General features: G+C 41.9%; 1 protein-coding gene and 1 long non-coding RNA gene across 5 annotated transcripts in view; one reads left to right on the top strand and one right to left on the bottom strand.

Moving 5' to 3' along the window:
• Positions 1–202: 202 nt before the first annotated feature.
• LOC143292659 (equilibrative nucleobase transporter 1-like) lies at positions 203–19,494 on the top strand. 2 transcript variants are annotated; one of them, XM_076603160.1, is made up of 11 exons: positions 203–451; positions 4,387–4,873; positions 7,545–7,591; positions 8,365–8,441; positions 8,780–8,872; positions 11,116–11,317; positions 12,410–12,592; positions 13,335–13,436; positions 14,922–15,111; positions 15,738–15,852; positions 17,030–19,494. In XM_076603160.1, exons 2-11 carry the CDS (start codon positions 4,428–4,430, stop codon positions 17,156–17,158), a joined length of 1,584 nt encoding a protein of 527 aa, XP_076459275.1. In that variant the 5' UTR covers positions 203–451; positions 4,387–4,427; the 3' UTR covers positions 17,159–19,494. The 2 variants fall into 2 exon arrangements, with proteins under 2 accessions (XP_076459275.1, XP_076459274.1); XM_076603159.1 differs by lacking the exon at positions 203–451 and adding an exon at positions 3,338–3,737.
• Positions 11,172–26,814, bottom strand: part of LOC143292660 (uncharacterized) — a 30,319-nt gene continuing 14,676 nt past the window's right edge. Inside the window, exons 2-3 of one of the 3 annotated variants that reach the window (XR_013056674.1) lie at positions 15,686–15,882; positions 11,172–11,296 (exon numbers count right to left, since the gene is read on the bottom strand). This is a non-coding gene — a long non-coding RNA (uncharacterized LOC143292660). Of the gene's footprint in view, positions 11,297–12,519; positions 12,571–15,130; positions 15,290–15,685; positions 15,883–26,814 lie in introns of those variants that run through there. The other 2 variants (XR_013056672.1, XR_013056673.1) reach the window with 2 other exon arrangements.

Below are 26,814 nucleotides of genomic sequence, written 5' to 3'. Positions count from 1 at the left end.
CCCGTTTCCTCCTTGGTTGCTCGTTTTATCGTAAACAGATAATGGTAAGAGTGCAAGCATCTTCAAACTATATAAATAAAAACGAAGCGTCGTTAGCACGTGCTTCCGGTTGTACCAGTCGTTAGCCGGGTCACTTAATAAGAAAACTTGACATTATTGTGTACGTCGACCGCGAAAAAACGTCGTCAGTTGATCCTGCATTGTCAGCTACAGCAGCAGTGTGACATAGCCTGCACACATATATACCGAGCTGCACTCACTCCCCGTGACAGAAGTTTGAGTGGATGTGACTGAACAAAACAAAGGTGATACCAGTTTTCCGAGACCTTGAAAAGTGAAATAAGAACTTGTAAATAAAAATTTCGCCAGCAACCATCAGTGTGAGACTGAGACACAGCGGTCTAGCTGCACGCGCTCACCGTGACAGAAATTTGGGTGGATGTGAAACAAGGTGATGTTTATATTCAATACATTGCAAACTAGGATAAAAGCTTATTATAATATGGTAATGCCCGATTTTAGCATCCAAAATACTGGAGCTTGACTACTCTGACTCTAAGCTGCGGTGGTGGTGCATTCAGCGGGACGACGATCGCCCATCTCGTTCACGCATGATTATAGTTTTTGACAGCATTTTGTGTGACCTACTTTTGCTTCAAGGTCAGCAATTTCTCAGCTGTTCGGATGGAAAGTGTTAACACTAGCAGCAGTAACAGTAGAGTACACACTTGACCGAGTGGGGATTCTTCTCCGATAGCCTTGTATTGTCCAACTCGTCCTGGAGTTTATCACCGTTATAGTTTCATGGTTTTGTTAACTTTGGGTCAAGGTTCCACGTCATGTCAGCCAAAGTTTTTGTTCGTCAAAACATAGAGGAATCGTCGTGTTGATTCTTCAATGAATGATGTTTGTTTTAAAACTGCTGAGAACGTGGTAACTCGGTTGCTGTCGGTTTTTGTAGAATGTGTAAACTTTTTGGTGGGCATGCAGTGTTTAAACTTCATCACTCAGTGAGTGTCTCCTTGACAACTAACGCATCTTTGTGTTTTGTGTATCATTTACTTGCACCGTTTTCAAGTTATGACAGTGTAGCCATGCACAAACGTGTTACACGTGTTTAGTCCCCAGTAAAGAAGCTATTGTTCAGTAGGAAAATATTTAAATTTTTTTTTTAATGCAACACTGTATGCATTAGCATGTGCGCATATGTGTGGTTTTTTGTGCACATATTATGAGCATCTCTCTCTCTCTCTCTCTCTCTCTCTCTCTCTCTCTCTGTGTGTGTGTGTGTAATCTCATAAATTTCATTTATTTTTGTTCTCCCTCCCCATCATTTTTTATGTTGCTTTTCTCTGTGTCTGTTTCTGTCTGTCTGTCTGTCTGCCTGCCTGTCTATCTCTTTGTGCCCCTGTCTTTCTCTCCCACACTCTCTCTGTGCCTGTGTGTGTACTTTTTCTGAAAAGAAATGTTGTGTCCATGATGTTGGTCCCTCCCCCCCCCCCCTTTATTTATTTATTTTTTTGTATTTTGTGTGTCTCAAATGTATGTATGTACCTCTTTTGCAAACAGGCCAGTGGCCTTGCAGTAAAACGTTTATATTTATATTTTATATGAGTTCTGAATTGTGCCTTTCTCTCTCTCTCTCTCTCTCTCTCTCTCTCTCTCTCTCTCTCTCTCTATCTTTCTGTGTGTGTGTGTGTGTGTGTGTGTGTGTGTGTGTGTGTGAACCATTTAAACTCCAGCAACAGCACTGATCTTTTGAACACAGAAATTGCTCACTCCATTGTAACTTGCCATGCAGTTTATCAGGTTTTACAATTTTCAAGGACAGATGTTTTCAACATTTGGCAAAGATGGTAGTTCTTATAGATATATGCATAAAATTGAAAACGACATGTAGATGTCACAGAACAGCTTATGTCATTGTTTGAAGTTTCAGGTGGTTAAAAAGTTCAAATCCTTACTCAAAGGTTGGAATTGATTTATAGTACATTATGATAATATGTATTAATATTTCCTCCTTCCTCCACACACACAGACACACAGCCATGCACACACAGACACAGCCACACACACACACACACATATTCAGTCCATACTACAGTAGGATCACACATACACACATACAACACACACACACATCACACACACACACACACACACACACACACACACACACACACACACACAGAGAGAACATATTCAAATGAGTCAAATCATATCAAAAGAACATTACATTGTAAGAAAAAAGTATCTGAGGCATTGATAACAGCTTCCCTGATCCATAGTTTGTTTGGAAATGAGCAAGAGAAATCTTACTGATTAAGAGAAAGTCAAATACAATCTTTTCACTATTTTTCTTTTCAGGCACTGTGAATCTTACATTTCAGCAGATCAGTCATCATTCGTGTGCAGTCTGCCAGGGATGTTTTAGCAGAGTGAATGATGAACTTTGATCTGAGTAAAGCCTGTTGGTATATTAGATAAAGTTCACATCTCACCTCAGCTGGCATTCCCAGATTATGTCATGTAAGAGGTCAGTATGATGTGAGATTGAGATCAGAGATGAGATGTGTGAAAGTAGTTAGGGCAGGCAATCGCTAGTTTTGTGGAAGCCGGTTCAGGGTGGATTGTGAACTGGGTGAATGAGCGTCTTTATCCACATGTGTGCTTGCTTTTTTGTTTGTTTTGAGAGTCTGTGTTTCACTTTAGAGGAAGCCTACTGCCAGCATATGTGTGTACATATGACTGTATGTATGTCTCCCTGTGTGTGTGTGTGTATATGTGTGTGTGTGTGTGTGTGTGTGCGCATGCGTGCATGCGTGTGCACGCGTGCGCGTGTGTGTGTACATGATTATATGTATGTGTGTGTGTGTACATGAGTATGTGTATGTAGGTGTAAGCATGTATGTGTATGGTTTGTGAGCGAGTGTGTGTGCATGTGTGTGTGTTTGTGCACGCGCATGTTTGCGCATAAGTGTGAACTTAGTGTTTATCTCCATGTGAATCTGTGTGTATATATATGCATGTGGTCATGTTTAATGTTATGTATCCACCACACAGCCACAGGTGTATATGCACTTACAATCCATGCATATATAAACATGAACACACACATACATGCGCACACACACACATGGACACACACACACACACACAACACATACAACACACACACACACACACACACACACACACACCCTTATGCTTGGTATGAGTCACACAGAAACCACTTGACTACAGTGATGATGATTGTCCACATGTTGTCGCTTCCTGTGCTTGGAATAAACCAGGGTGATTTGAGGTCACTCACTTTTCCATTCAGCTCACAGCCCGAGACAGTTTCTTCCCATTGCTCTCAGGATGGGATCCTTGCATTGTCACAGTAGAGATGTGTTTAAGAATCTATTGACTGACTCCCTGAAGGTCAGGGCTCCATGTTGGAGTTGTCACAATGGGACAGCTGTACTTGTAACATCGGTCATGGTGTAGACGAAATTGAGGGCAAGTCAGGGACAGTTGTGTCTTGTAATGAACAATTGTCAGTTAACGGTTCATGTTAACGTGGCTTGTACATAATTGCTGTGGATTTAGCATCTATGACTCACAGTCATTTGATTCTGTTTGTTTGATCCTTCTGCAACTCGTGACTCGTCCGCATGTGTTGCCAGCGTGCGTTGTTATTATCATTTGGTGTCAGCATCCATACAGGGAAGTGCTGTCTGCTTAAATGTGATGTATGTTTATATATGTAAAGTGTGTTGTTGTCTTCAGTTTTGCAGATTTAGAGCTCTGTCACTCAAGTGCTGCAATGGTTATAGTTGTCTGTAATGTCACCCAACTCATTTCCTTTACAGTTTTGAAGGTGCTGATTTTTGTTTTTTTGTGTTTATTATATGCAGTATCAGCGGTGGATCATTTCTTTGATATTTTAGCAAGCGAAGCAGTATCATCTGTCCTGCCTTGCAGTAGTGAATTGTTGCTGATGATGATTGTGATTATGCACAAGGGCTGTAGAATATTTCTAACTGTGTGTGTGTGTGTGTGTGTGTGTGTGTGTGTGTGTGTGATTGAGAGCAAGCAAGACAGTAACCAGTGTCATATTTGCAGCTGTCTGTCATTATAGAAGTTATACCCATGCTAAAAACCTTCATTTATGCTAGACCTGGATGAGTGGTATGGGTGCTCTCTCCCAGAGGAGAGCAGCATATAACTTTATGCAGAGAACTGTTGTGATAAAAATGCAATGCAATGCAATACAATTAGAACACAATTATAATGCAAGACAATACAATTCAATACAATACAATACATTGCAATATGTTGCAATGCAGTGCAATGCAATGCAGTTTGGTGATTCAGTGATCTGTTCACTGTTGTTCACAGACTGAGCAGAGGCGACAGAAACAACAACAACAACAACAACGATGCCAGTCAATCCCAAGCTGCGCTTTCTGTATGTGGCCTGGGCCTTTCTGGAGTGCGTGCTCTTTGGAGGGCTGCTGTATGGGTGGGGGTCCCTGGTCTTCATTCTGATAGAGGAGGGAGTGTACTCCGAGCTGTGTGATGGCTACATTCCCCCAGTCAGCACGACAGCGAGAAGTGACCATGGAGTGTCTGGACACACTCCACTACCGGTCAGCACGACAGAGAAAAGTGACCACAGAGACTCCATCCTTGACTCCAGGGACTCCACTGGTGACCCCGCAGTGGAAGAAGGGGTGCATGCAGCCTGGAGACAAAACTGTCCGGTGAGGGAACGGCGTTTTGCGTTGGTCTTCACTGTCGCTACGGTGGCCCTGTGCGTGGGAACGGCCGCCTTGGGGCAGCTGAACTTCAAGTATGGGACGCGCCTCACCCGACTGTGTGCTTTGTAAGTGCATCCTTTTTTGTTTGTATTAAAAAAAAACCCATAAATTTCGCATAGTGGTGAGTTTAACAACCTGTTGGTGATCCGCCCTTGAGATCAAGTTGTTTGTGGCTGTGGTCTTTTTCCCTGAAGGGTGGTGTGGTCTTCTTGTCCTGTGGGGATGTAGTCCTGGCTGGCAGTTTAAGGGGGGTTGCTGCTGTGTCCTGGCTGTTGGCTTGTGGTGGGGGAAGTCCTGGTTTGCGTACCAAGGGTGGCTGGGTCCCGGTTATTGTTGGGTAGGGGAAGTCCTGGCTGGCTGTCCAAGGGGTGTGCTCACTATGTCCTGGCTGTTGTTGGGTGGGGGAAGTCCTGGCTGGCTGTCTGAGGGGTGTCCTCACTATGTTCCGGTGTCCTCACTATGCCCCGGCTGTTGTTGGGTGGGGGAAGTCCTGGCTGGCTGTCTGAAGGATGTCCTCACTATGTCCCGGCTGTTGTTGGGTGGGGGAAGTCCTGGCTGTCTGTCTGAAGGATGTCCTCACTGTGTCCCGGCTGTTGTTGGGTGGAGGAAGTCCTGGCTGTCTGTCTGAAGGATGTCCTCACTATGTCCCGGCTGTTGTTGGGTGGGGGAAGTCCTGGCTGTCTTTCTGAAGGATGTCCTCACTATGTCCCGGCTGTTGTTGGGTGGGGGAAGTCCTGGCTGTCTGTCTGAAGGATGTCCTCACTATGTCCCGGCTGTTGTTGGGTGGGGGAAGTCCTGGCTGGCTGTCTGAGGGGTGTCCTCACTATGTCCCGGCTGTTGTTGGGTGGGGGAAGTCCTGGCTGGCTGTCTGAGGGGTGTCCTCACTATGTCCCGGCTGTTGTTGGGTGGGGGAAGTCCTGGCTGGCTGTCTGAGGGGTGTCCTCACTATGTCCCGGCTGTTGTTGGGTGGGGGAAGTCCTGGCTGGCTGTCCAAGGGGTGTCCTCACTGGGTCCTGTCTACTCTTCGGGGTGGTGGTCCATATAATGTTCAGCACATGATATTCAGTTGTAGCAGTTTCAGTTTCAGTTTTAAAGAGGTGTCAAGAGCATGTGGACGGATCCATTTACCCTTCACCATATCTGCTGTTGATTTTTTTTTTTTTAAATAAAAAGAATAAGAAAAAAACAAAAACAGCAGCAGCAGCAGATATGCCGAGATAAGAACAGAGCAAAGTTTGCCTACTTGGCAATAAGTATCTCGTTAGTCCCAGATCAGTTTATTTAAATAAAGGATGATCATAAACAATAATTAGGAATTACTTCTCTCACACTGGTTGAACTTACCTTTCGTGACTAACATATCCATGTTTTGTATTAATTGTTCACATTTGTGAACCTAAGTCACCAGTGTGTGTGTGTAGATGTGTGTTGGTATGTTCAGTTTTATTGATGAATTTTTTTTATGTAAATATAAAACACATAACTCTGTCAGTTATTTCCTTCCACTCTCTCATAGATAGTCAAAGAATAAAGGAAGTAATTGCCTTATTCTAGGTACAAAGAAGAGTATGAAAATTACCAGCTGAGGGTATTGTATTTGTATTTGTATTTCTTTTTATCACAACAGATTTCTCTGTGTGAAATTTGGGCTGCTCTCCCCAGGGAGAGCACGTCGCTACACAACAGCGCCACCCATTTTTTTGTATTTTTTCCTGCGTGCAGTTTTATTTGTTTTTCCTATCGCAGTGGATTTTTCTACAGAATTTTGCCAGGAACAACCCCTTTGTTGCCGTGGGTTCTTTTACATGCACTAAGTGCATGCTGCACACGGGACCTCAGTTTATCGTCTCATCCGAATGACTAGTGTCCAGACCACAACTCAAGGTCTTGTGGAGGGGGAGAAAATATTGGCGTCTAAAGCCGTGATTCAAACCAGCGTGCTCAGATTCTCTCGCTCCCCAGGCGGACGCGTTACCTCTAGGCCATCACTCCAACTTACACTCTTCAGCTGTCATCTGCATCTGTACATTGCCATAAAGGTGACAGTGAAATACCCACGAGATGGAAGATGTTTTGCTGTATGCATTGCAGTGTATTGTTACTTTTTATCACAGTAGTCTTCTTTGTGTGAAGCTGAAGTTGAAGGGGGGAAATGTCACCACAGTGTAGCACTGCCCATGTGTTGTGTTGTTCATGTAGTTGTCTGTCTGCAAGTGTACTTGTTTCATTATCAAAGTTTGTTGTTTTTGTTCTGCAGAATTTTGCCAGTTACATTACAACCTTATTGATGGTGTGGGTTCTTTTAAAAATCCTGATACATACAGCACTCAAACCCATGGACACTTGCTTCCTTGTTAGATGTGTTACCACTGCTTCACCTGTGTGTGTGTGTGTGTGTGTGTGTGTGTGTGTGTGTGTGTGTATCTATCTGTCTATCTATCTATCTATCTATCTATCTGTCTATCTATCTATCTATATATATAAATAGAGAGAGAGAGAGAGAGAGAGTCACAGCAAACAATTTGATATAGAAACAGAATCCCCCAAAGTACTCTGCTTCTCTCAAGGTTCCCTCCAAATGATATGCAATACTGTATACATGCAGTACATGAACATACTATAACACTCGCTTTGGAGGGCATTATATACACACACACACTGTACTCTATTGTTTGTTTATTAACACTCAGAGAGGGAGTCGTTTTTTATGCTAAACAGTTGAATGGTGTTCTTCAGGGTCATTTTCACGGCTGGTGCGTTGCTGACAGGCTTTACCTCACATGGTAAGGATTTCCACTTGACCTTCATTTTTATACTTGGTTCAGACAGGCGCAATAGCTGAGTGAGTAAAGCGTTGGACTTTAAATCTGAGGGTCCTGGGTTCAAATCTATCTCGATTATGGCGCATGGTGGGTAAAAGGTGGAGGTTTTTCCGACCTCCCAGGTCAACATATGTGCAGGCCTGCTTGTGCCTGAACCCCCTTTGTGTGTATACACAAGCAGATGATCAAAGATGCACTTTAAAGATCGTGTAATCCATGTCAGCATTTGATGGGTTATAGAAACAAGAACATACCCAGCGTGCACACCCCCGAAAATAGAGTATGGCTGCCTACATGGTGAGGTAAAAAAACACGTAAATGCTCACTGGTGTACATACAAATGAATGTAGGAGTTGCAGCCCAAGAAGAAGAAGAATACAGGGTTCACAAAAAGTTAAGGACCACTTGGGTACTTGCACAGTTTTCTTCTTTGGAACATGTTGAAATGAAGCTGAATTTTTGGCAAACAGTGGTGTGTGCAGTCAATGTTCTGAGCAACACTCATGGACCAGAGTTGCTTTCTTGCATGTGCACTTCCAGTTTTCACTATGAAAAACAACAGTTATTGTGCATAAATCACTGAATAACATATGTTTTTGGCTGAAATATTGATTTTTCAAATGCATTTACAAGCTGTTCATGGCGCACGTTGCCTGAAACAGCTGTCATTCAAGGCCAGTGGTAGACTATTACGCTGCCTGCATGATATAAATCATCTCGCAATGTGTGTGCAGACCTACCATGGCTAATATTCCCTGGACTGTCTTTGGTAGCAGTGGGTGGCATGCCCCTTCTCATGACAAATACCCAGGTAAGCTACTAGTTGTGTTTTTTTTCTGTCCTCAGTTCACTAGTTTTAAGCTATGTTCATGCATATATTTTTTTGTGTTCACTGTAAAGTTGTCTAGAATTTTCTGTTTTTGAAGTTAAGTATTTTGTTTTGTATTGGAAAGTATGTTGTTAGCTGTGTGTGTGTGTGTGTGTGTGTGTGTGTGTTTGTGTTGCGTGTAAGTACATATGTCCGTGTGTATGTTCATGTGTGTGTCGGTGAGAGAGACAGAGAGGGAGAGTGAGTTTGACATTAGATAACTGATGATGATGTTGTGTCACACACATACATACACTTGCTCAGTTTTACTTTCTCCACAGTTTTCAAATCTGTTCACAAGAGGCAGTTCTACAGTAGTGTCTCTGCTGAGTGGGGCCTATGACACATCATCTGGCGTCCCACTCATTCTCAAGGTATGAAACATCAAGCAGAGTTACCCGTTTAATTCTCAGTTTTGTGAAGGACTAGGACTCTCAAACTAGGAGGCAAGATTTCACTGGCTGTTAGCGCTGCAGCCTTGGGGGGGCTTGTTGGCCTTTGGGAACCATACCAACACCGACTGTCCTAAAACCCTCTTGGCTGAGAGAGTGGGGACGTAACTTGGGCAAGACACTTTCCACTACAATCAAATTTTAGCCCAGATCGTCAGGACAGCAGTTGCCTCCTCTGCTGTCCAGATGGTCATAGTCCAACATGACTGACTGTCATACTTAATAACTCCAGCAACTCTGGAGATGAGAGTGGACAGCCTTGTAGACAAGACAGCCCTCTTTTTTATGAAGAAAGAGTTCCATGGTTTTGTGGTTCTCCCTCCCCACCCCACCCCCATCCCCCTTTACCTCATGTGGATGGTGGCATAAAGTCGAGTTAAAGGACCCTTTGGCAAAGAGCCCTTACGGTCAAGTTGTTCAGGATGGGGTCTTGGATCAATAAAGGTTGCGTTATTCTAGGGGTTGAGTCCTGGGGATGCCATGGGCTCTATCAGCACTCAGGACTCTTTACTGGCTTCAGATAGAAGAATTTGATATGGGCAAGGGGTATTAAGATTGACTTTCTATCGCCAGCCAAAAAAAAGGAAAAAGGAAAAATAAAATAAAAAACAGCATGAATCAGCTGTTGGCTGACGATGTGTGTGTGATGTTGGGTGTGCATGACATGGGGAAATAGCACAGATGTAATAAGGACAGATGGTGTTAGGGTGGTAAAAAACCCCCATCTGATCAACACAATCAATTAGAGCATTCCTTTGTACATAACGATTTTATTATCGCATGATTTCTATGTAAAGCATGGATCTTTTTCCCCCCGTTCATAACAATTTTATTATCTTTTATTATCAGATGGTATCCATGTAAAGCAACGTTCATTTTTGTTCTTGTTTTATTTGTCATTTTCCTTACACACACACACACACACACACACACACACACACACACACACACACACACACACACACACATATATATATATATATATATCTTGATGATATATCACACACATGTATGTATATATATGTTTCATTTTTGTTGATTTTTTTTATTGTGTTTACTTTTACTTTCTGTGTATTTTGTTTATCTTATTTCATTTTAGGCTGATGTTTAAGACATTTTAACAAAGGAATGTATGTTAATTGTCAATTATGCAATTATGATATTGATATATCTGTAATTTGCAACTCAGTCCAAGGCTGTATGTATTTTACTATAGTGTGAATGGCAACCCCCCTCCATCAGGCTTTCTGGATTTACATCTGATATTCCTGCTTAAAAAAAAAGAATATTTATTCATATTCTTATTTGTTTGTTTATTATTTATCTATTTATATGCGTATATGCATAATCTTACTATATTTTTTCTTTTTCCTTTCAAATGTTGTGTTTTTTTGTTTTGCTTTGCTTTTTTTTTATCATGGTTATTTTATTCAGTATCATTAATGAATGTCTTGATGTCTGTAATAACATAGAATTGGAATTAAAATGTTTAAAAATGAATCCACAGAAGAGAATCAGGGAATAGGTGGTGAGTTATATACCCCTCTTCAACGAATGGAGAGAGACAAGACAAGACAAAGATTTTAATGTCCATTCAGCGTTACAACGTCCTTCAGACAAGGGGGCAAGAAACAACACGCATTCTTGTGAACACCTCAAGAAATTTGCATGGTCATTTGAACTATAAACACCGACGTGCACGCATGCTTTCAGACAGAAACAAATTCATTCATGCACGCTCACTCTCGTGCAAGGTCATGAGCGCCAAGTCGCAACCATCCCTGTCTGAACCCCCCTCACCCCGTCATACACGTAAAAGCCCACTTGTGTACATATGAGTGAACGTGGGAGTTGCAGCCCACGAATGCAGAAGAAGAAGAAGTCCGTACGTTTTGAACAGCGTTCTGAGCACATATGTGCAGAGGCAGGCAATGCTCACTGCTTTTATCGTTCAAGATGCAGCGTGTGTATTTGTGCGTTGCACTTCTAGTGAAAAAGCATGTCACTCACAATAATCAATGAGAGGATGCTGTCTTTTATGTTTGAAGTCTCTCAGGTCTTCATCGCACATTATATTCATTATTATTGTCTTATATTTTGAAAATAATGGACAGTCACCAACATACACGTACTAGCTCAATGCTTTGTTGTTGCTTTCTCTCCAGCTTCTTCACGAAAGAGGTATATCTCTGCGCTGGTCAATGCTGGTGATAGCTTCTGCTCATCTGTTGACCATGGTCAGCACGTTTTTCTTCCTGCCTGAAGGGTTCATTGCCAAGGTCGCTCCGGAGCCAGTTGTGTTGAATGTCGGACGAAGAAACTCAGAAGGGTTGCCGAATGAACATTCTGATGAGGATAATGCACATGGTAAATAATGCTGTGAATATTCCGTGTAGTTGTGATGAATTTGATGCATAATTGTGAGTATTTAATCGTATCCTTGTTTGCAGTATTTGGTGGATGTGTTTTCACATTGACTTAAAGAAAGAGAATAAAAAATTACCAACAGTTTTTAATGATGACAGTGCGTAAAGTAGATAATACAGTGTAGATATTCCGTTTTAGGTGTGTAAGATTGGATCCATGTGTCAAGTGTGTGTAAGATTGGATCCATGTGTCAAGTGTGTGTAAAATTGTGCATATGATGTCGTACAAACCACACAACCATAGTGTACCAGTCTGTGTTTATCCATGTTACATATTATTCATCTGCATGAGCAGTGGTATAGTTTGCTTTGTGGTCTGATTTTCTTCATGTATGTTTGCACTGCACCTTTAGTTCTACTGGTTATATAACTGCAGAATTTGTTCTTTCATCACAATCATTACTATAAAAAAAATCATCAAGATTTAAGATTTAATTTCCTTTCAATAAAATGGACACAGATAAAAACCATCTCTTATATCCATATACTTTTTGAAAAATCAAACAATGAACCTGGACTTATGATTTGACTGAGACAATAAACTGAGGTCCTGTGTGTAGTTTGCACCCAGCGCATGAAAAGAACCCCAGGCAACAAAAGGGTTGTCCCTGGCAAAATTTTTTGGAAAAAATCAACTTTGATTAGAAACTGAATACTCTTGCAGGCAGAAAAAAAAGGGTGACAGTGCACAGTAGCAATGGGCTGTCTTTGGGGAGACAGAGACATCTGTTGTGACAAAATATTACACAATACATTATATATATAATATATATCTATATCTATATCTATATCTATATATATATATATCTATATATATATCTATGCTATTATCTAACAGACATCCACCATCTTCATAGATTTTGAAATTGAAAGCAAGCTGGACTTACTAAAGTAATAATCTTTCTAACAGACATTTTGCCATCTTCATGAATTTTGAAATTGAAAGAAAAAAAAAGTTTTCTTGAATTTCAAGTCTACCAAAAAAAAAACAAAACAAAAACCGCAACCCAAACACATTCATATGAATGTGCAGAGAGGGAGCCATTACTGAGGTCGGGCAAGAAGGAGGAGCAGAAAGAGTCCATCAAGTCTTGCATCCTGTCCCCCATGTACTGTCTCCACGTCCTCTGGATGTCTATTCTGCAGCTACGCTTCTTGTTCTTCATCGGCTCCCTCAACACCTGGCTCAACAGTCTGTTTCACAACACTGAGGATGGTAAGCAGTTCGTGGTGTGTGGGTTCAGCATATTGAAAATCACTAGTCATCTTGAAGGTGAATGCCAGATTGCTCAACTGTCTTCAAGATGATTAAGTGTGCATGTGTGTGTGTGTGTGTGTGTGTGTGTGTGTGTGTGTATCACTGTGTTCATATGTGGCCTTCGCTGCATGTGTTAAAAAACGCATGAGAAACTGAAATTTCACTGACTGTCAATGGTACATTGACATTACACCAATGTGTGCCAGTTTGTGATGATGTTTGTTGGTTTCAGTAAGCCATTACACCAATGTGTGCCAGTTTGTGATGATGTTTGTTGGTTTCAGTAAGCCATTACACCAATGTGTGCCAGTTTGTGATGATGTTTGTTGGTTTCAGTAAGCCATTACACCAATGTGTGCCAGTTTGTGATGATGTTTGTTGGTTTCAGTAAGCCATTACACCAATGTGTGCCAGTTTGTGATGATGTTTGTTGGTTTCAGTAAGCCATTACACCAATGTGTGCCAGTTTGTGATGATGTTTGTTGGTTTCAGTAAGCCATTACACCAATGTGTGCCAGTTTGTGATGATGTTTGTTGGTTTCAGTAAGCCATTACACCAATGTGTGCCAGTTTGTGATGATGTTTGTTGGTTTCAGTAAGCCATTACACCAATGTGTGCCAGTTTGTGATGATGTTTGTTGGTTTCAGTAAGCCATTACACCAATGTGTGCCAGTTTGTGATGATGTTTGTTGGTTTCAGTAAGCCATTACACCAATGTGTGCCAGTTTGTGATGATGTTTGGACTGGTGTGCTCGTTCATCTCTGGCATCGTCTATGACATCAACAAACGAATCTTTGATGGTAAATTGTATTGTAGTTGTCTTGTATTTTGTATTGCTTTTTATCACAACTGATTTTTCTCTGTACGGTATTCAGGCTTCTCTCCCCTGTGAGAGAGTTTCAGTTTCAGTAGCTCAAGGAGGCGTCACTGCGTTCGGACAAATCCATATACGCAACACCACATCTGCCAAGCAGATGCCTGACCAGCAGCGTAACCCACCGCGCTTAGTCAGGCCTGTGAGAGAACACTGCCACAGTACAGCACAACCCCTATGGTTTTTTTTTCTTCTTTTTTCTTTCTTTTATAGAATTTTGCCAAGGACAACCTTTCTGTTGCTGTAGATTTTTTTATGTGCACAAAGTGTGTGCTGCACAAGGGGACCTCTGTGTATCGTCTCATCTGAAAGACTACTCATGCATTACTGTCAGTCACCTCTAGATTATTCATACTTTTATGACTTGTGTAAACAAAGTGAGTCTATGTTTTAACCCGGTGTTCGTTTGTCTGTGTGTGTGTGTTTGTGTGTGTGTGTGTGTGTCCGTGTGTCTGTGTGTCTGTGTGTCCATGGTAAACTTTAACATTGACATTTTCTCTGCAACTACTTTGTCAGTTGACACCAAATTTGGCATAAAAATAGGAAAAAATCAGTTCTTTCCAGTCATCTTGTTTAAAACAATGTTGCACCTCTGGGATGGGCACAAAAAAGTAAAAAAAGAAGCCTAATTATATGCAAACTGCATTTACTGTTATATTTATATTTTTTGTATTCTCTAAACTTGGCACTTTGACCTCTTATTCTGACACAACAACAAGAGGAGTCATTATTATCATTTTTTGTTCAAACAGGAACTTCTTGTGCAAAGCATGGAATTTTTATCTATTTTGCAAAGGTTTTGGTGCAGCTAGTAAAAAAGGGAAATTACTCTGTAATTAATGCTAGGGGACTTAATTTATCACAAGTGAGTCTTGAAGGCCTTGCCTCTCTTGTTTTTTTTTTTTTCCTTATGAGAATTTATACATTTACATAATAACAGTAGCTGTGGTAGTAATAGTGTTCAGTTATATGTCTTTCCATTCTGAGTGATATTACTTTGGGGAAAACAGTGGGGAAGAAGGAGAGGTGGAAGGGAAAGGGGAGAGGAAAAGAGTGACTGTGTGTGTATGTGTGGATGCACACATGCTTGTGTGTATATGTATGCGTGTGTGTCATGTGTGTGAATGTGTTGTTTTGCGTGCACGCCCGCGTACGTGCGTGCATGTACGTGCATGCATGTATGTGTGTGTGTGTGTGTGTGTGTGTGTGTGTGTGTGTGTGTGTGTGTGTGTGTGTGAGAGAGAGAGAGAGAGAATGCAAGGTGTGCAGGGGCAGGAATGGTACAGGCTAGGGGTGGGAAGATATGCAGTGGTGAGGGTTGGGAAGATAGGGGCATGTCTTGACACCAATCAACTTCAGCGATGAATTAATCATGTTTCTGTTTCCGGGTCCCGTTTTGTTGCGTTGACAGACAGTCGGTCAGAGCTGCGTCGTAAGCTGATGCCAGCCGTGATGCCCCAGACACTGACGGCACTGCTGGGCATTGTGATGTCAGCGCTGGTCCTCCGCAATGCCCACTCTGTCCTGTACCCCACGTTCATCGTCAACGTCGTCTTCAGGTCCTTCATGTACAGTATGGCCGCTTCCTACATCGGAGTCATGTGAGTGGGTGTCGATGGTTTAACGTCTCTTCACATTGTGAAGAAGGCGGCAGATTGGTTAAGATGCATATCTGTCAAGACAGTGCCTGTGAGGGTCTTGGTTAGGATCCTGGTCAAGCCTTTACTACCAGGTTTCACTGGAAGTCTAGCCATTTGGATGGGACGATAAACCAAGGTCCTGTGTGGAGCAAGCACATGGCAGACTGATAAAGAACCCATGTCAACATATGTGTGTGTGTGTGTGTGTGTGTGTGTGTGAGAGAGAGAGAGAGAGAGAGAGAGAGAGTGTGTGTGTGTGTGTGTGTGTGTGTGTGTTTCAGGTCTCTCAACAAGTATTTTGGAGTGTTATAGCCAGGTATTTGAAAACCTGTATAAGAACATTTCCCCCCTTACAGACAGGTATAATGGGTTTTTTTTCTTTTTTGGCATGTGTCCCAGTTAGTATTTTGTAATGTAACAGACTGGTAATTCAAAACCTGCTTAAGAACATTTTCCCCCCATGCAGACAGGTATATGTATATATTTTCTAGGTTCTCCAGTGAGTATTTTGGAAAACCAGTGTAAGAACACTTACCTCACACAGGCAAGTATAGTGTGTGTGTTTTTTTTTTTGTGTGTGTGTGCAGGTTTCCCAGTGAGTATTTTGGAGTGCTGTACGGCCTGATGATCATCCTGAGTGGAAGTGTGGGTATGGCGCAGTACGGGCTGTTCGCATGGTCACAGGCGTCGGGATACACCACCGTACGTATTTTGTATTTCCCCCCTTAGTTCCTGTTTAAAAAACAAAACAAAAAAATTTCATTGTCCTTTATATCCCAGCTAGTCACACAGGGCTGTATCTGGACTGAAAACATGTTTGTCAATGTTGATCCCTAAGAACCTGAAAACCCCCAGAAAAACCCTAGAAAAGAAAGCAAAGTCCAGTCATGCTCCATGAACCTGACCCTAGGGCATGCATCTGATGATGACCTTTCTGCGTCCTGTCAGTATTTTGCCAAAGGATTGAAAAAAGAAAAAAGTTATCTGAACACAAACATTATTATATTTGATAAACAATAATATATGATAACAGGCATACAATACAAAAGAAAAAGAAAAAGGAAAAAAAAAAAAAAGCCAGCAGGCATCTGCCTTGAAGAATTCAACTTAATAAGAATGCCCCTTTATCAAGCCCAGAAAAAGACAAACAAATATGCAAGGCTTTCAGTACAGTACAATACATTACGTTACATTGCATTGCATTACATTGCATTACATTACAGTACAGTACAGTACAGTACAGTACAGTACAGTACAGTACAGTACAGTATAATAGAATACAATAGAATTCAATGCAATACAATACAATGCAGTACTATACAGTACAGCACAGTACAGAACAGTGCAATACAATGCAAAACAATAATTTTGAGCTGAAACAGATTGCTCTACCAAATTCTACATTAATTTTACCTCTACCTATTAACATTGTTAGTCCCAAGTTGTGTTAAAGAGATCGAGAGGAGATGTCACAAGCTTATTTTTGTTTCATGACAATCATGTGTAGAAGCAAATTTATAAGTTACATGCAGTCTGTGGTGAAAATGTTGATTTGCAGTTACGTGCATGTGAATTTTTAGGGGAGGTAACCTACTTCTGGGAGGTTATCGGCCATAGCTACTTATGTTTTCTCCGCATTGGCAGGTAGTAGTTTGCACAGGACAGGAATCGGGCCCCTGCACTGGTGGGTCATGGTAAGTATGTCAGATAAACGTAATTTTAGGAAAGAAATTTCTTTTTTTTTTTTTTTTTTTTAATTCCTGTCATTTTTATTCAATGTGCCATCATGTATAGAAGCAAGTCAGTTGTTTAAAGACAAGTTTTCAATTGCTTCCATTCAGTACAGATGTTTGAAAAAAACCGTGTTTGTTGTGTGCAGGTGAATATATTTCTGATTGCCTTCCTGACGTTGTCACTTGTGCATCCCTTATACCAGTGGATCACGTGCCATCGTGCTGAATCCAGATCCCACTGTGAAGATAGTGTACAAAATGGAAAACACCTTTGAGTAGTATTGGTTGTGTGTGTGTGTGTGTGTGTGTGTGTGTGTGTTTGTGTGTTGTCACTTGTGCATCCCTTATACCAGTGGATCACGTGCCATCGTGCCGAATCCAGATCCCACTGTGAAGATAGTGTACAATATGGAAAACACCTTTGAGTAGTATTGGTTGTGTGTGTGTGTTTTGTGTGTGTGTGTGTGTGTGTGTGTGTGTGTTTGTGTGAGAGTGTTTGTGTGTGTGTGTGTGTGTGTGTGTGCGTGTGAGTGTTAATGCTTTGTTATTGTTCGTCGCTTTTACATCTTTTCACTAACAATAAATCAGGACAGAATTGGTGCAGATGGTTTAAAGACCAAAATGTAGATATGACGATCTGTTTCCCGATACTGTGATCAGTGTTGAAGATATGCAAACGTGCAGTAGAATGCACAGTGCGATCTGTTGTTTTCATAGGTGTTTGAGACAGAAGAAAAAAGAAGGAAAAGAAAGATGGAGCGTGAGGCAGGAAACCTGAAGACTTTGTTAATGGGTAGGTACTGCATTTGCTCATTTGACAAAATCATTGTTTTGCAGCAAAGCTCAATTGGCACAAAATGGAATAATGCACAGAATAATTTGTACACTATAGCCAGTCATCCCTGTCATTGCATTAACTTCATATCAGTGGATAATTCTGCTTTTTCTCTGAACAAATAGAAACTCTTTAACCCTTTCACCACCAAGCTTGCATTTATGCACAGGCGTGGTAGAGGACCCGTGTCACTGAAAGGTGACCATTCATTGGTTTGTTATCCATGAACCTACTGCTCTTAATGCTCGGTGGTAGGATAGGCCATATTTTCTATACATCACAGGGGGAATCCCCAGCTATATTTAGCCACTGTCTTTTTCTGTGTTTATACCACAAGTGAATTTTGTACTCTAAATTGACTGCCGGTGAAAGGGTTAATGAATGGATAAAGCTATAAATGCAATGCTTAGTTTGCTACTGTTTGATATGTGTCTTATGATATTACACACCTAGTATGTCACAGTTAATTCTGGGTCATTGACAGATTTTAGTAAATGAAACTTTTTTTTTTCACTTGGACAGTAGATACTATAAAAGTTACTTCCCTTGCAACAGTTGTCTTTAAAATCCAAACGCATAGAAAAAAATGAAATACCCGTCCCAAAATATCAGTTTAGAAAAAAAAGAAGCTAATTCTTGCAGAAGATGTACAGTTTATTGCTCAGGTCTGATGAGTTTTGTTGAAAATGCAGTACAACTAATAGAAACAGAAGGCTCATTGATGGAACAGAGAATGTTCCAACATTGATTATTTTCAGAATCTCTCTGGTCAGCTCAGGGAAACAAACAGGTGTGAACAGTGGATTGTATGGCTGTGATACTGACTGTGGGCACTGGTGCCTTTTTACAAAGACATTGTAAACTGGGGATTACACTTTCTTTTCTCCATCACATTTGAACAAAGGGTAGCCTTTTCTTTGTCCGCTGATATCATGTGAGCCTACTTTCAGCTTGATCTTGACCGATATTTGTTGTCAGTTTTGCTATGAATTAAGTGTGCTTTACAGTCTGAAGAGTTTTATGTTTAAATGAAACAAATGAGATAAACTAAAAAAAAAAAACAACTCCAAAAAACCCAACCAAATGCAAAAAAAAAAAAAAGAAAAAAAAAAGAAGAAAAAAGCAGGTGCGTTCTATTATCCAAAAGTGTACCATCTTGCAAAATATTACCACAAGGAATATTTTTGTAATAGTATTTTGTGTTGATATGTACAGTAAAATTTATTGCACTTTTATTGTTAAACTGTCCTGAAAGTTGCAGGATGGGTGGATTATTATCATCACCATCATCGTCATTATCATCGTCATTATAATTAGTTTTTGTGGACATATAATCATGCACAATTGTTGTTATTTGTGTGTTTTATCATGATCATGATCATCATCATTGTCATCATCAACAATTGTTGTTTTTGTTGTTATACTGATAGTCTTGCATTTTGATGCAAAGAGTCTCAAAAGAAAACATTAAGACCACACCTGTGCAGATCAGTTGTAAAGTGTATCAGTTCTGTTCTTGGCATTTCATTTCTTTTGATGATTCTGTGATGTAATTTGAGGTGTGTGCATGTGCGTGTGTGTGTGTGTGTGTGTGTGTGTGTGTGTGTGTGTACATGAATGTGTGTGTGTGCGTGTGCATGAGTGTGTGTGTGTGTTTTCATGGATGGCATTTTGTGAAATACTCAGGTTAATTCCAATATGAATGTATATGTCTATTTCAATGCCAGTATTTTATATAATTTAAATTGAAATTGGCGTTTCTTTTGTTGTTGTTACTACTTTTACATTCAGATAAACTGAACTTGGAACTTATGCATCAACACACACAAGCTTGCACACACCATCATACAAATGTTACATTTATTCTGCTCCTTTTTGGTGTTGTTTTTTCTTTTTCTTGTCCAGTGATCAATAGGTGTTTAACTCAGTGTACTAAAGAACACATGCAAACAGACACACACAGTCACAGACACACACAGACACACACACACACACACATATGAGTGTGTGTGTGTGTGCATGCGTGTGTGTGCTTGTGTGCGTGCATGCAACACACGCATACACTGACACACACACAGATGCGTGCATACACACACACACACACACAGATACACATACATACATATACATACACACAATATATATCTATATGTGTGTGTGTGTGTGTGTGTGTGTTTATATAGATGTATTTTGTATTTGTAATTGTATTTCTCTTTTTTTGTCACAACAGATTTCTCTGTGTGAAATCCGGGCTGCTCTCCCCAGGGAGAGCTACACTGAGAGCGCCACCCATTTTTTTGTATTTTTTCCTGCGTGCTGTTTTATTTGTTTTTTCCTATCGAAGTGGATTTTTCTAGAGAATTTTTCCGGGGACAACCCTTTTGTTGCCGTGGGTTCTTTTATGTGCGCTAAGTGCATGCTGCACACGGGACCTCGGCTTATCATCTCATCCGAATGACTAGCGTCCAGACCACCATTCAAGGTCTAGTGGAGGGGGAGAAAATACCGGTGACTGAGCCGTGATTCGAACCAGTACGCTCAGATTCTCTTGCTTCCTAGGCGGACGCGTTACCTCTAGGCCATCACTCCACTATTTTGCAATGCAAGTATACAGTGCATGTGCAACAATTTCTAGTCTTACAGATACCAACCAGAATACAGAATACACAATACTTTATTATCTCAACCAGAGAAATGTATTTGTGGTGTAAACATAAACAATACACAGAAATCACATTCAACATGTATACATAAAAGACATAAATTGTTTAGATGGCAGCCCATGCGTACAATGAATAATCACAGTAGATAACAACAATACAACAGAAACCTTTAAAAGGTAACTTAGAGTAAATCATACATACATCATCACAGCCATACATGTGCAACACAAAATCAGTTAAAGGATATGAATAGAATAGGCATGAAATAGCAAACTAAAAGTAGACAAAAGACAAAAAGATTATAATAACAATGCAATTCAACAATACTTGAATTAAGATGTCACATTCCACATACACTCTGGCATACATTTTTTTTCATCACAGATCTGATAATCAATTATTGCTGTTTAATAGCTGAATTGAGGTTGGTATAAAGCTGCATTTGGTTCTGTTTGTTTTAAATTTTGGGACACAGAACCGTTTGCCTGAAGGTAATAATTTGCCAGCGTATGGCTGCTGTCGCTTGAAATACATTGGTTTTCTGTCGTACTCTGACATTGTACAGTTTGCTTTAGCTTTTCTGTCTTACAACAACGCTAAGGACGTGCACTTTTCAGGACCAGCCAGTGATAGCGAGGAGACACGTAATCCACGCCCCCCGCACCCCTCCCCCCGTCCCCCTTCCCCCCACCCCCAGCCCAGTGGTCCCTGTCTCTTCTGTCTGATCGATCGTACCTCGTAGGCTTCCGCGTCTCTGCCTCTCTTCTTCCCTCCCTTCACTTTGTGAACCAGAGGCTACAAGTGAACCATCGGGTTGTTGCTATATTGTGAAAAGGATTTTTTAGTGGGGAGGGTCTCAGAATGGAAGGTATTGCAGATAGTGAACACACACACACACACAAACAATTATATACAGACACAAACACAAACACACACACACACACACACAAACACACACACACACACACACATCCACCCCACATCACAACACCACCACACCATACACACACACACACACACACACACACAACGTTTTCCTCATGCCACACTGTTTCGCAGACGGTGAAAAATCCGTTCAGGGGAAAGAGATCCCTACAGAAACGTCCCTTGGAGGATATCAGTAACACACTGACACAGCATGCGGACCTTCCATGACAGATGAATCTCCCCACAGGCACCCAGTCACACGTAACAAGGCCATGCCATATGTGCTAAGCCGTGTCTGATTCACGTGACATGATCCAGAAAATCCACATCTCTCTCTCTCTCTCTCTCTCTCTGTCTCTGTCACAGCGTGAATATCTTTTCCCTTCATTTATGTGTGTGCTATTTGAATTAAATGTAGATTAGCAAAGACAGATTGGAAGAATAGGCTATGTCTAAAATCTTAATCCTTGAATAAAAACGTTTTGAGTTCTGCGTTCCTCTCTCTCTCTCTCTCTCTCTCACTGCATGAATACCTTTCTCCTTCATTTATGTGTGTGCTATTTGTAATAGATGTAGATTCGCAAAGACAGATTGGAAGAATAGGCTATGTCTAAAATCTTAATCCTTGAATAAAAACGTTTTGAGTTCTGAGTTTCTCTCTCTCTCTCTCTCTCTCTCTCTCTCTCTCTCTCTCTCTCTCTCTCTCACAGACTGATACAAAACAGAGGAAGTAGAAACTACGAATGAATGAAATCAGACGCAGACTCCGACGACAGGCACATATCCCCCGCGCCCCCCGCCCCCCCCCCCTTCGCAGCCCCCCATATCCCCTTCCCATTTCCTGATAAAATAACATAAAACAAGAACATAAGGGCTAGCACGCGCGCATGTACACACACACGCGCGCGCGCGCGCACGCACACACACACTTGCACGCAGCGCATGCATACACATATGTGCACAAACACGCACACACACATACAAAAAGACACACACAGAGACATACGCGCGACCGCACATCGGCACGCTCACACGTGCGCGAGCGCGCACACACACACATGCAAGCACGCACACACACAAACAAAAAAACCCACACACACGTACATGCACACTGCACACACACACACACAGACAAACGTGCACACACACACACACACACACACATAGAGACAAACGTGCACCCACACACACACGGACAAACGTGCATACATACACACATACACTGACACACATTCACTCATACACAAACACACACACAAATGACGCACACCCAGGCGTAGAAAAAAATTGTGATGAAATGGCTTGCTTTCAAAAGACGGAAATTAGTCATTTTGTGCAGTAGGGATAACTGGTCGTGTGTTTGAAATATGGTTTTGTGGATTCAAGATTCTTCATGTAATGGATTTAAAAAAGCGCAATGAAAAAACAAAAAGAAACATTACCCTGACCCAATAATGGATAGTAAGAACAAGTGTTTATCAAAATGGAGAATTTTTTTTTTATCCTCGTCTATTTGAACGAAGCGTAAAAATCAGGTAATTGCATGGGATTTTACAAAATATTGTTTTCATTTCGAAGCTGCTCTGCATGAGTTTTCTAAATGATGAATGAATTCATTTTATCACGGCCAAGACTTCAAACAGCACTCAGGGAATTTTTATAATGCACCTAATTCCACGTTATTATTTCAGTAACGCTAACAAAACGTTTTGAGGAACCTAGCAAAAAAAAAAGAAAAAAAAAAAAAAGAAAGAAAAAAAAAAGAAAGACATTTTTTCGAGTTTCCTGTTTACGTCAGGTTATCTGACCATCTTACAAGCTTAGAGAGAGAGAGAGAGAGAGACAGACAGACAGATAGAGAACACTAACATACTGACCACTGAAACGTTTAATGTCATAAGCTGAAAAGCTCTGGTGACATAGTAGGTACTAATCAGAACAAAATGGTGCAAAATTGATAAAATGGAAAGGAAAGGGGGGAAAGCAAAAGAAAGAATTGAAACAGCATAAAATAATAAGAGATTTGCGACACTTTGGTACTTTGTCATAAGCTGAAAGTACGTGTGCAGTGAGAGAGAGGAAGAGAGAGAGGGATAGATAGATAGATAGAGAGAGAGAGAGAGAGAGAACAAGAACAAGAACACAGAGAGAGGAAGAGAGAGAGCTCTTCCTTGCTTCCTTGTCACACTGCCCACGATAATTATATAGTAGATGAACACACGTGCAAACCACAGACCACATTATTACAGCATCGAAAAGGCTGCGCCACAGGAAAGGCAGGATCATGACACACATTCCAAATGGCCTCCATAGCCTCACCCCCCCCCACCATCCCCCACTCCCTGATTCACTGAATTATGCATGTAACAGATGTGATTATCGAGACGGCGCTGTTCGAGGAAGAGGAAGTTGAAGGGAAGGAGAAAAAAAAAAAGGTGTAGGAAACGTATGGGTGGGAAGGTGGGGGTTGGGGGGGACTGCTCTGGGAGAGAGAGAGAGAGAGAGAGAGAGAGGGGGGGGGAGACAGACAGAGAAGAGAGACATAGAGAGAGGAGACAAGACAGAGAGAGAGAGAGGAGAGAGAGAGCCACACACACACAGAGGAGAGAGACAGAGAGAGGAGAGAGAGAGAGGATAGACACAGAGAGAGGAGAGAGACACAGAGAGAGGAGAGAGAGAAACGAGAGACAGAGAAGAGAGAGGAGAGAGTCAGAGAGAGAGGAGAGAGACAGAGAGAGAAGAGAGACACACAGAGAGAAGAGAAAGACATACACAGAGGAGAGAGAGAGAGAGAGAGAGAGAGAGAGAGGAGAGAGACAGAGAGAGGAGAGAGATAGAAGAGAGATAGAAGAGAGAGAAGACAGAGACAGAGAGAGAAGAGAAAGACAGAGAGAGAGGAGAGAGAAGAGAGACACAGAGAGAGAAGAGAGACACAGACACAGAGAGAAGAGAGACACAGAGAGAGAAGAGAGACACAGAGAGAGAAGAGAGAGAGAGAGAGAGAGAGAGAGAGAGAGAGAGAGAGAAGAGACAGAGAGAGAATAATAATAATAATAATGGTATTCATATAGCGCTGAATCTTGTGCAGAGAAAAATCAAAGCGCTTTCGCACCAGTCATTCACATGCATGCATAACTCAGAAACTGTAGAAACTAAAGACAAGGAAGGGCAGGCAAGGGAGGCTATTTTGGGAAGAGGTGGGTTTTAAGGCCAGACTTGAAAGAGCTGAGAGTGGAGACTTGACGAAGCGAAAGAGGAAGTTCATTCCAATCGCAAGGTCCAGAGACAGAGAAAGAACGGCGGCCAACAGTCGAGTGTTTGAATCTGGGTGTGCGTAAACAGAGTGGATCCGAAGCCGATCGTAGTGAGCGAGATGGAGTGTAGAGGTGAAGGCAGCCACAGAGATAGGAAGGGGCAGTTTTGTGAATTCATTTATAACATAGAGTGCTGATCTTGTACTTTATTCGGCGTGAGACAGGGAGCCAGTGGAGATGTTGCAAAAGAGGAGTGATGTGCTCAGATCTTTTCTTTCTGAGGACGAGGGGCAGCAGAGTTTTGTATGCGCTGAAGGAACTGGATGAATGAAGCAGGCAAACCAGACAACAGAGAGTTACAGTAGTCAAGGCGAGAGAGAATGAGAGAAACGACAAGTCTAGATGTTGCGTCAGTGGACAGATATTTCCGGACGGCACTGATGCACCGCAGTTGACAGTAACAGGACTGACATATCAGAAGAGACAGAGAGAGAAGAGACACACAGACAGAGAGAGAAGAGAGACAGAGAGAGAGAGAGAAGAGAGACATACACAGAGGAGAGAGAAGAGAGAAACACAGAGAGAGAGAGGAGAGAGACACAGAGATACACACAGAGAGAAATAGACACAGAGAGAGGAGAGAGAGGAGAGAGACACAGAGAGACACACAGAGAGAGAAGAGACACACAGAGAGGAGAGAGAGGAGAGAGACACAGAGAGAGGAGAGAGAGGAGAGAGACACACAAAGACACACAGAGAGAAATAGACACAGAGAGAGGAGAGAGACACAGAGAGAGGAGAGAGGGGGACACAGAGAGACACACAGAGAGAAGAGACACAGAGAGAGGAGAGACACACACGGCAGAGAAAGAAGAGACAGAGAGACAGGAGAGAGACAGACAAGAGAGACACAGAGAGAGAAGAGACAGAGAGAGGAGAGATACACAGAGAGAAGAGACAGATAGAAAGAGAGACAGACAGACAGACAGAGACGGACAGAGAGAGAGAGAGAGAGAGAGAGAGAGAAAGAAAGAGAGAGAGAGATACAGTGAGAGAGACACAGAGGGAGAGAGAGGGAATGGGCAGAGGGGGGTGAGGGGGAGGAGAGGGAGGGGGGAGTAGTAGCAAGACAGGCACCTCATCCTCCCCTCCCTTAAGTCTCTCTTCAGACCCACACAGTCCCTTCTCATCCCGGCCGTCCTCATGGAATCCCCCCCGTCCCACTAAATCTTCCAGAACATGGGGGTGTTATGTACAGTACAGTGCTGTCGCCTCCTGAATGGACTGAGGGCAAAATCCTCCTTCAGAGCACGCCATGCCAGGAAAGGTCTTTGCTTGGTAAGCCAGGTCGTGTTGGGGTCGCAGTGTTGGCGTATTCACCGTCGGCCTGTTATTATTTTGGCTTGTCGTTATCACGTATTGTTAGCATTATTCAAGGCCTGACTAATCGCGTTGGATTACGCTGCTGGTCAGGCATCTGCTTTAGCAGATGTGGTGTAGCGTATATGGATTTGTCCGAACGCAGTGACGTCTCCTTGAGTGACCGAACTGAACAATCATTATTCTTAGTTGTTGAAGTTGTATTGGTATCATCATTGTTGTTGTTATCATTACAGAATAGTCTATTATCTCAATAAGATAAATTCATTTGTGGTGTAAAAACGCATAAACGATACACGAAAATCGAACGGAACGAAATATTAAGAAGAAGCGGTTGGGGTGGGCGTGTAGGGGTTGGGGGCTGGGGGTGGGGGTGTTGTCTTCCAAAAGTTTGGGCCGGCGCATGCAATTTATGGCAGAAGATGGACCCTTGCGCTTGGCGCTCTCACTCTTTTCTGGTTATGTTAATTACGGTTAAAAGGAACTGCGATAAGTTTCCTGTTGCAGAATGGTAAATAGTTCACAGGTTTCGGGGAATCATTTCATACTCCCTGGATATCACCATAATCCTGTATTCTAACTCTTCCACCCTTCTCTTCTGTTCAGTTGTTAGGGCTGGATTGTCAAACAATGAATTGTGAGCTGAAGCAGTATCAGTATCAGTATCAGTAGCTCAAGGAGACGTCACTGCGTTCGGTCAAATCCATATACGCTACACCACATCGGCCAAGCAGATGCCTGACCAGCAGCGTAATCCAACGCGCTTTGTCAGGCCTTGAGAAAAAAAAAAGAAAAGTAAAAAAAAGCAGTACTGGAGCAAAATGCAGATTTCATCAGAAAAAAACTGAGGCCAATACCAAACATGAAGACGA

The sequence above is a fragment of the Babylonia areolata genome, chromosome 18, assembly GCF_041734735.1.
Source record: "Babylonia areolata isolate BAREFJ2019XMU chromosome 18, ASM4173473v1, whole genome shotgun sequence".
Classification (NCBI taxonomy): domain Eukaryota; kingdom Metazoa; phylum Mollusca; class Gastropoda; order Neogastropoda; family Buccinidae; genus Babylonia; species Babylonia areolata.
This window is presented reverse-complemented; position numbering and strand designations above follow the sequence as displayed.

Excerpts from the sequence above, each read along its gene's own strand:
- LOC143292659 (XM_076603160.1), top strand. The coding sequence starts at position 4,428 with ATGCCAGTCAATCCCAAGCTGCGCTTTCTGTATGTGGCCTGGGCCTTT. Across the intron at positions 4,874-7,544 it reads CTCACCCGACTGTGTGCTTT|GGTCATTTTCACGGCTGGTG; the intron begins GTAAGTGCATCC and ends GGTGTTCTTCAG. Across the intron at positions 11,318-12,409 it reads TGATGAGGATAATGCACATG|AGAGGGAGCCATTACTGAGG; the intron begins GTAAATAATGCT and ends ATGAATGTGCAG.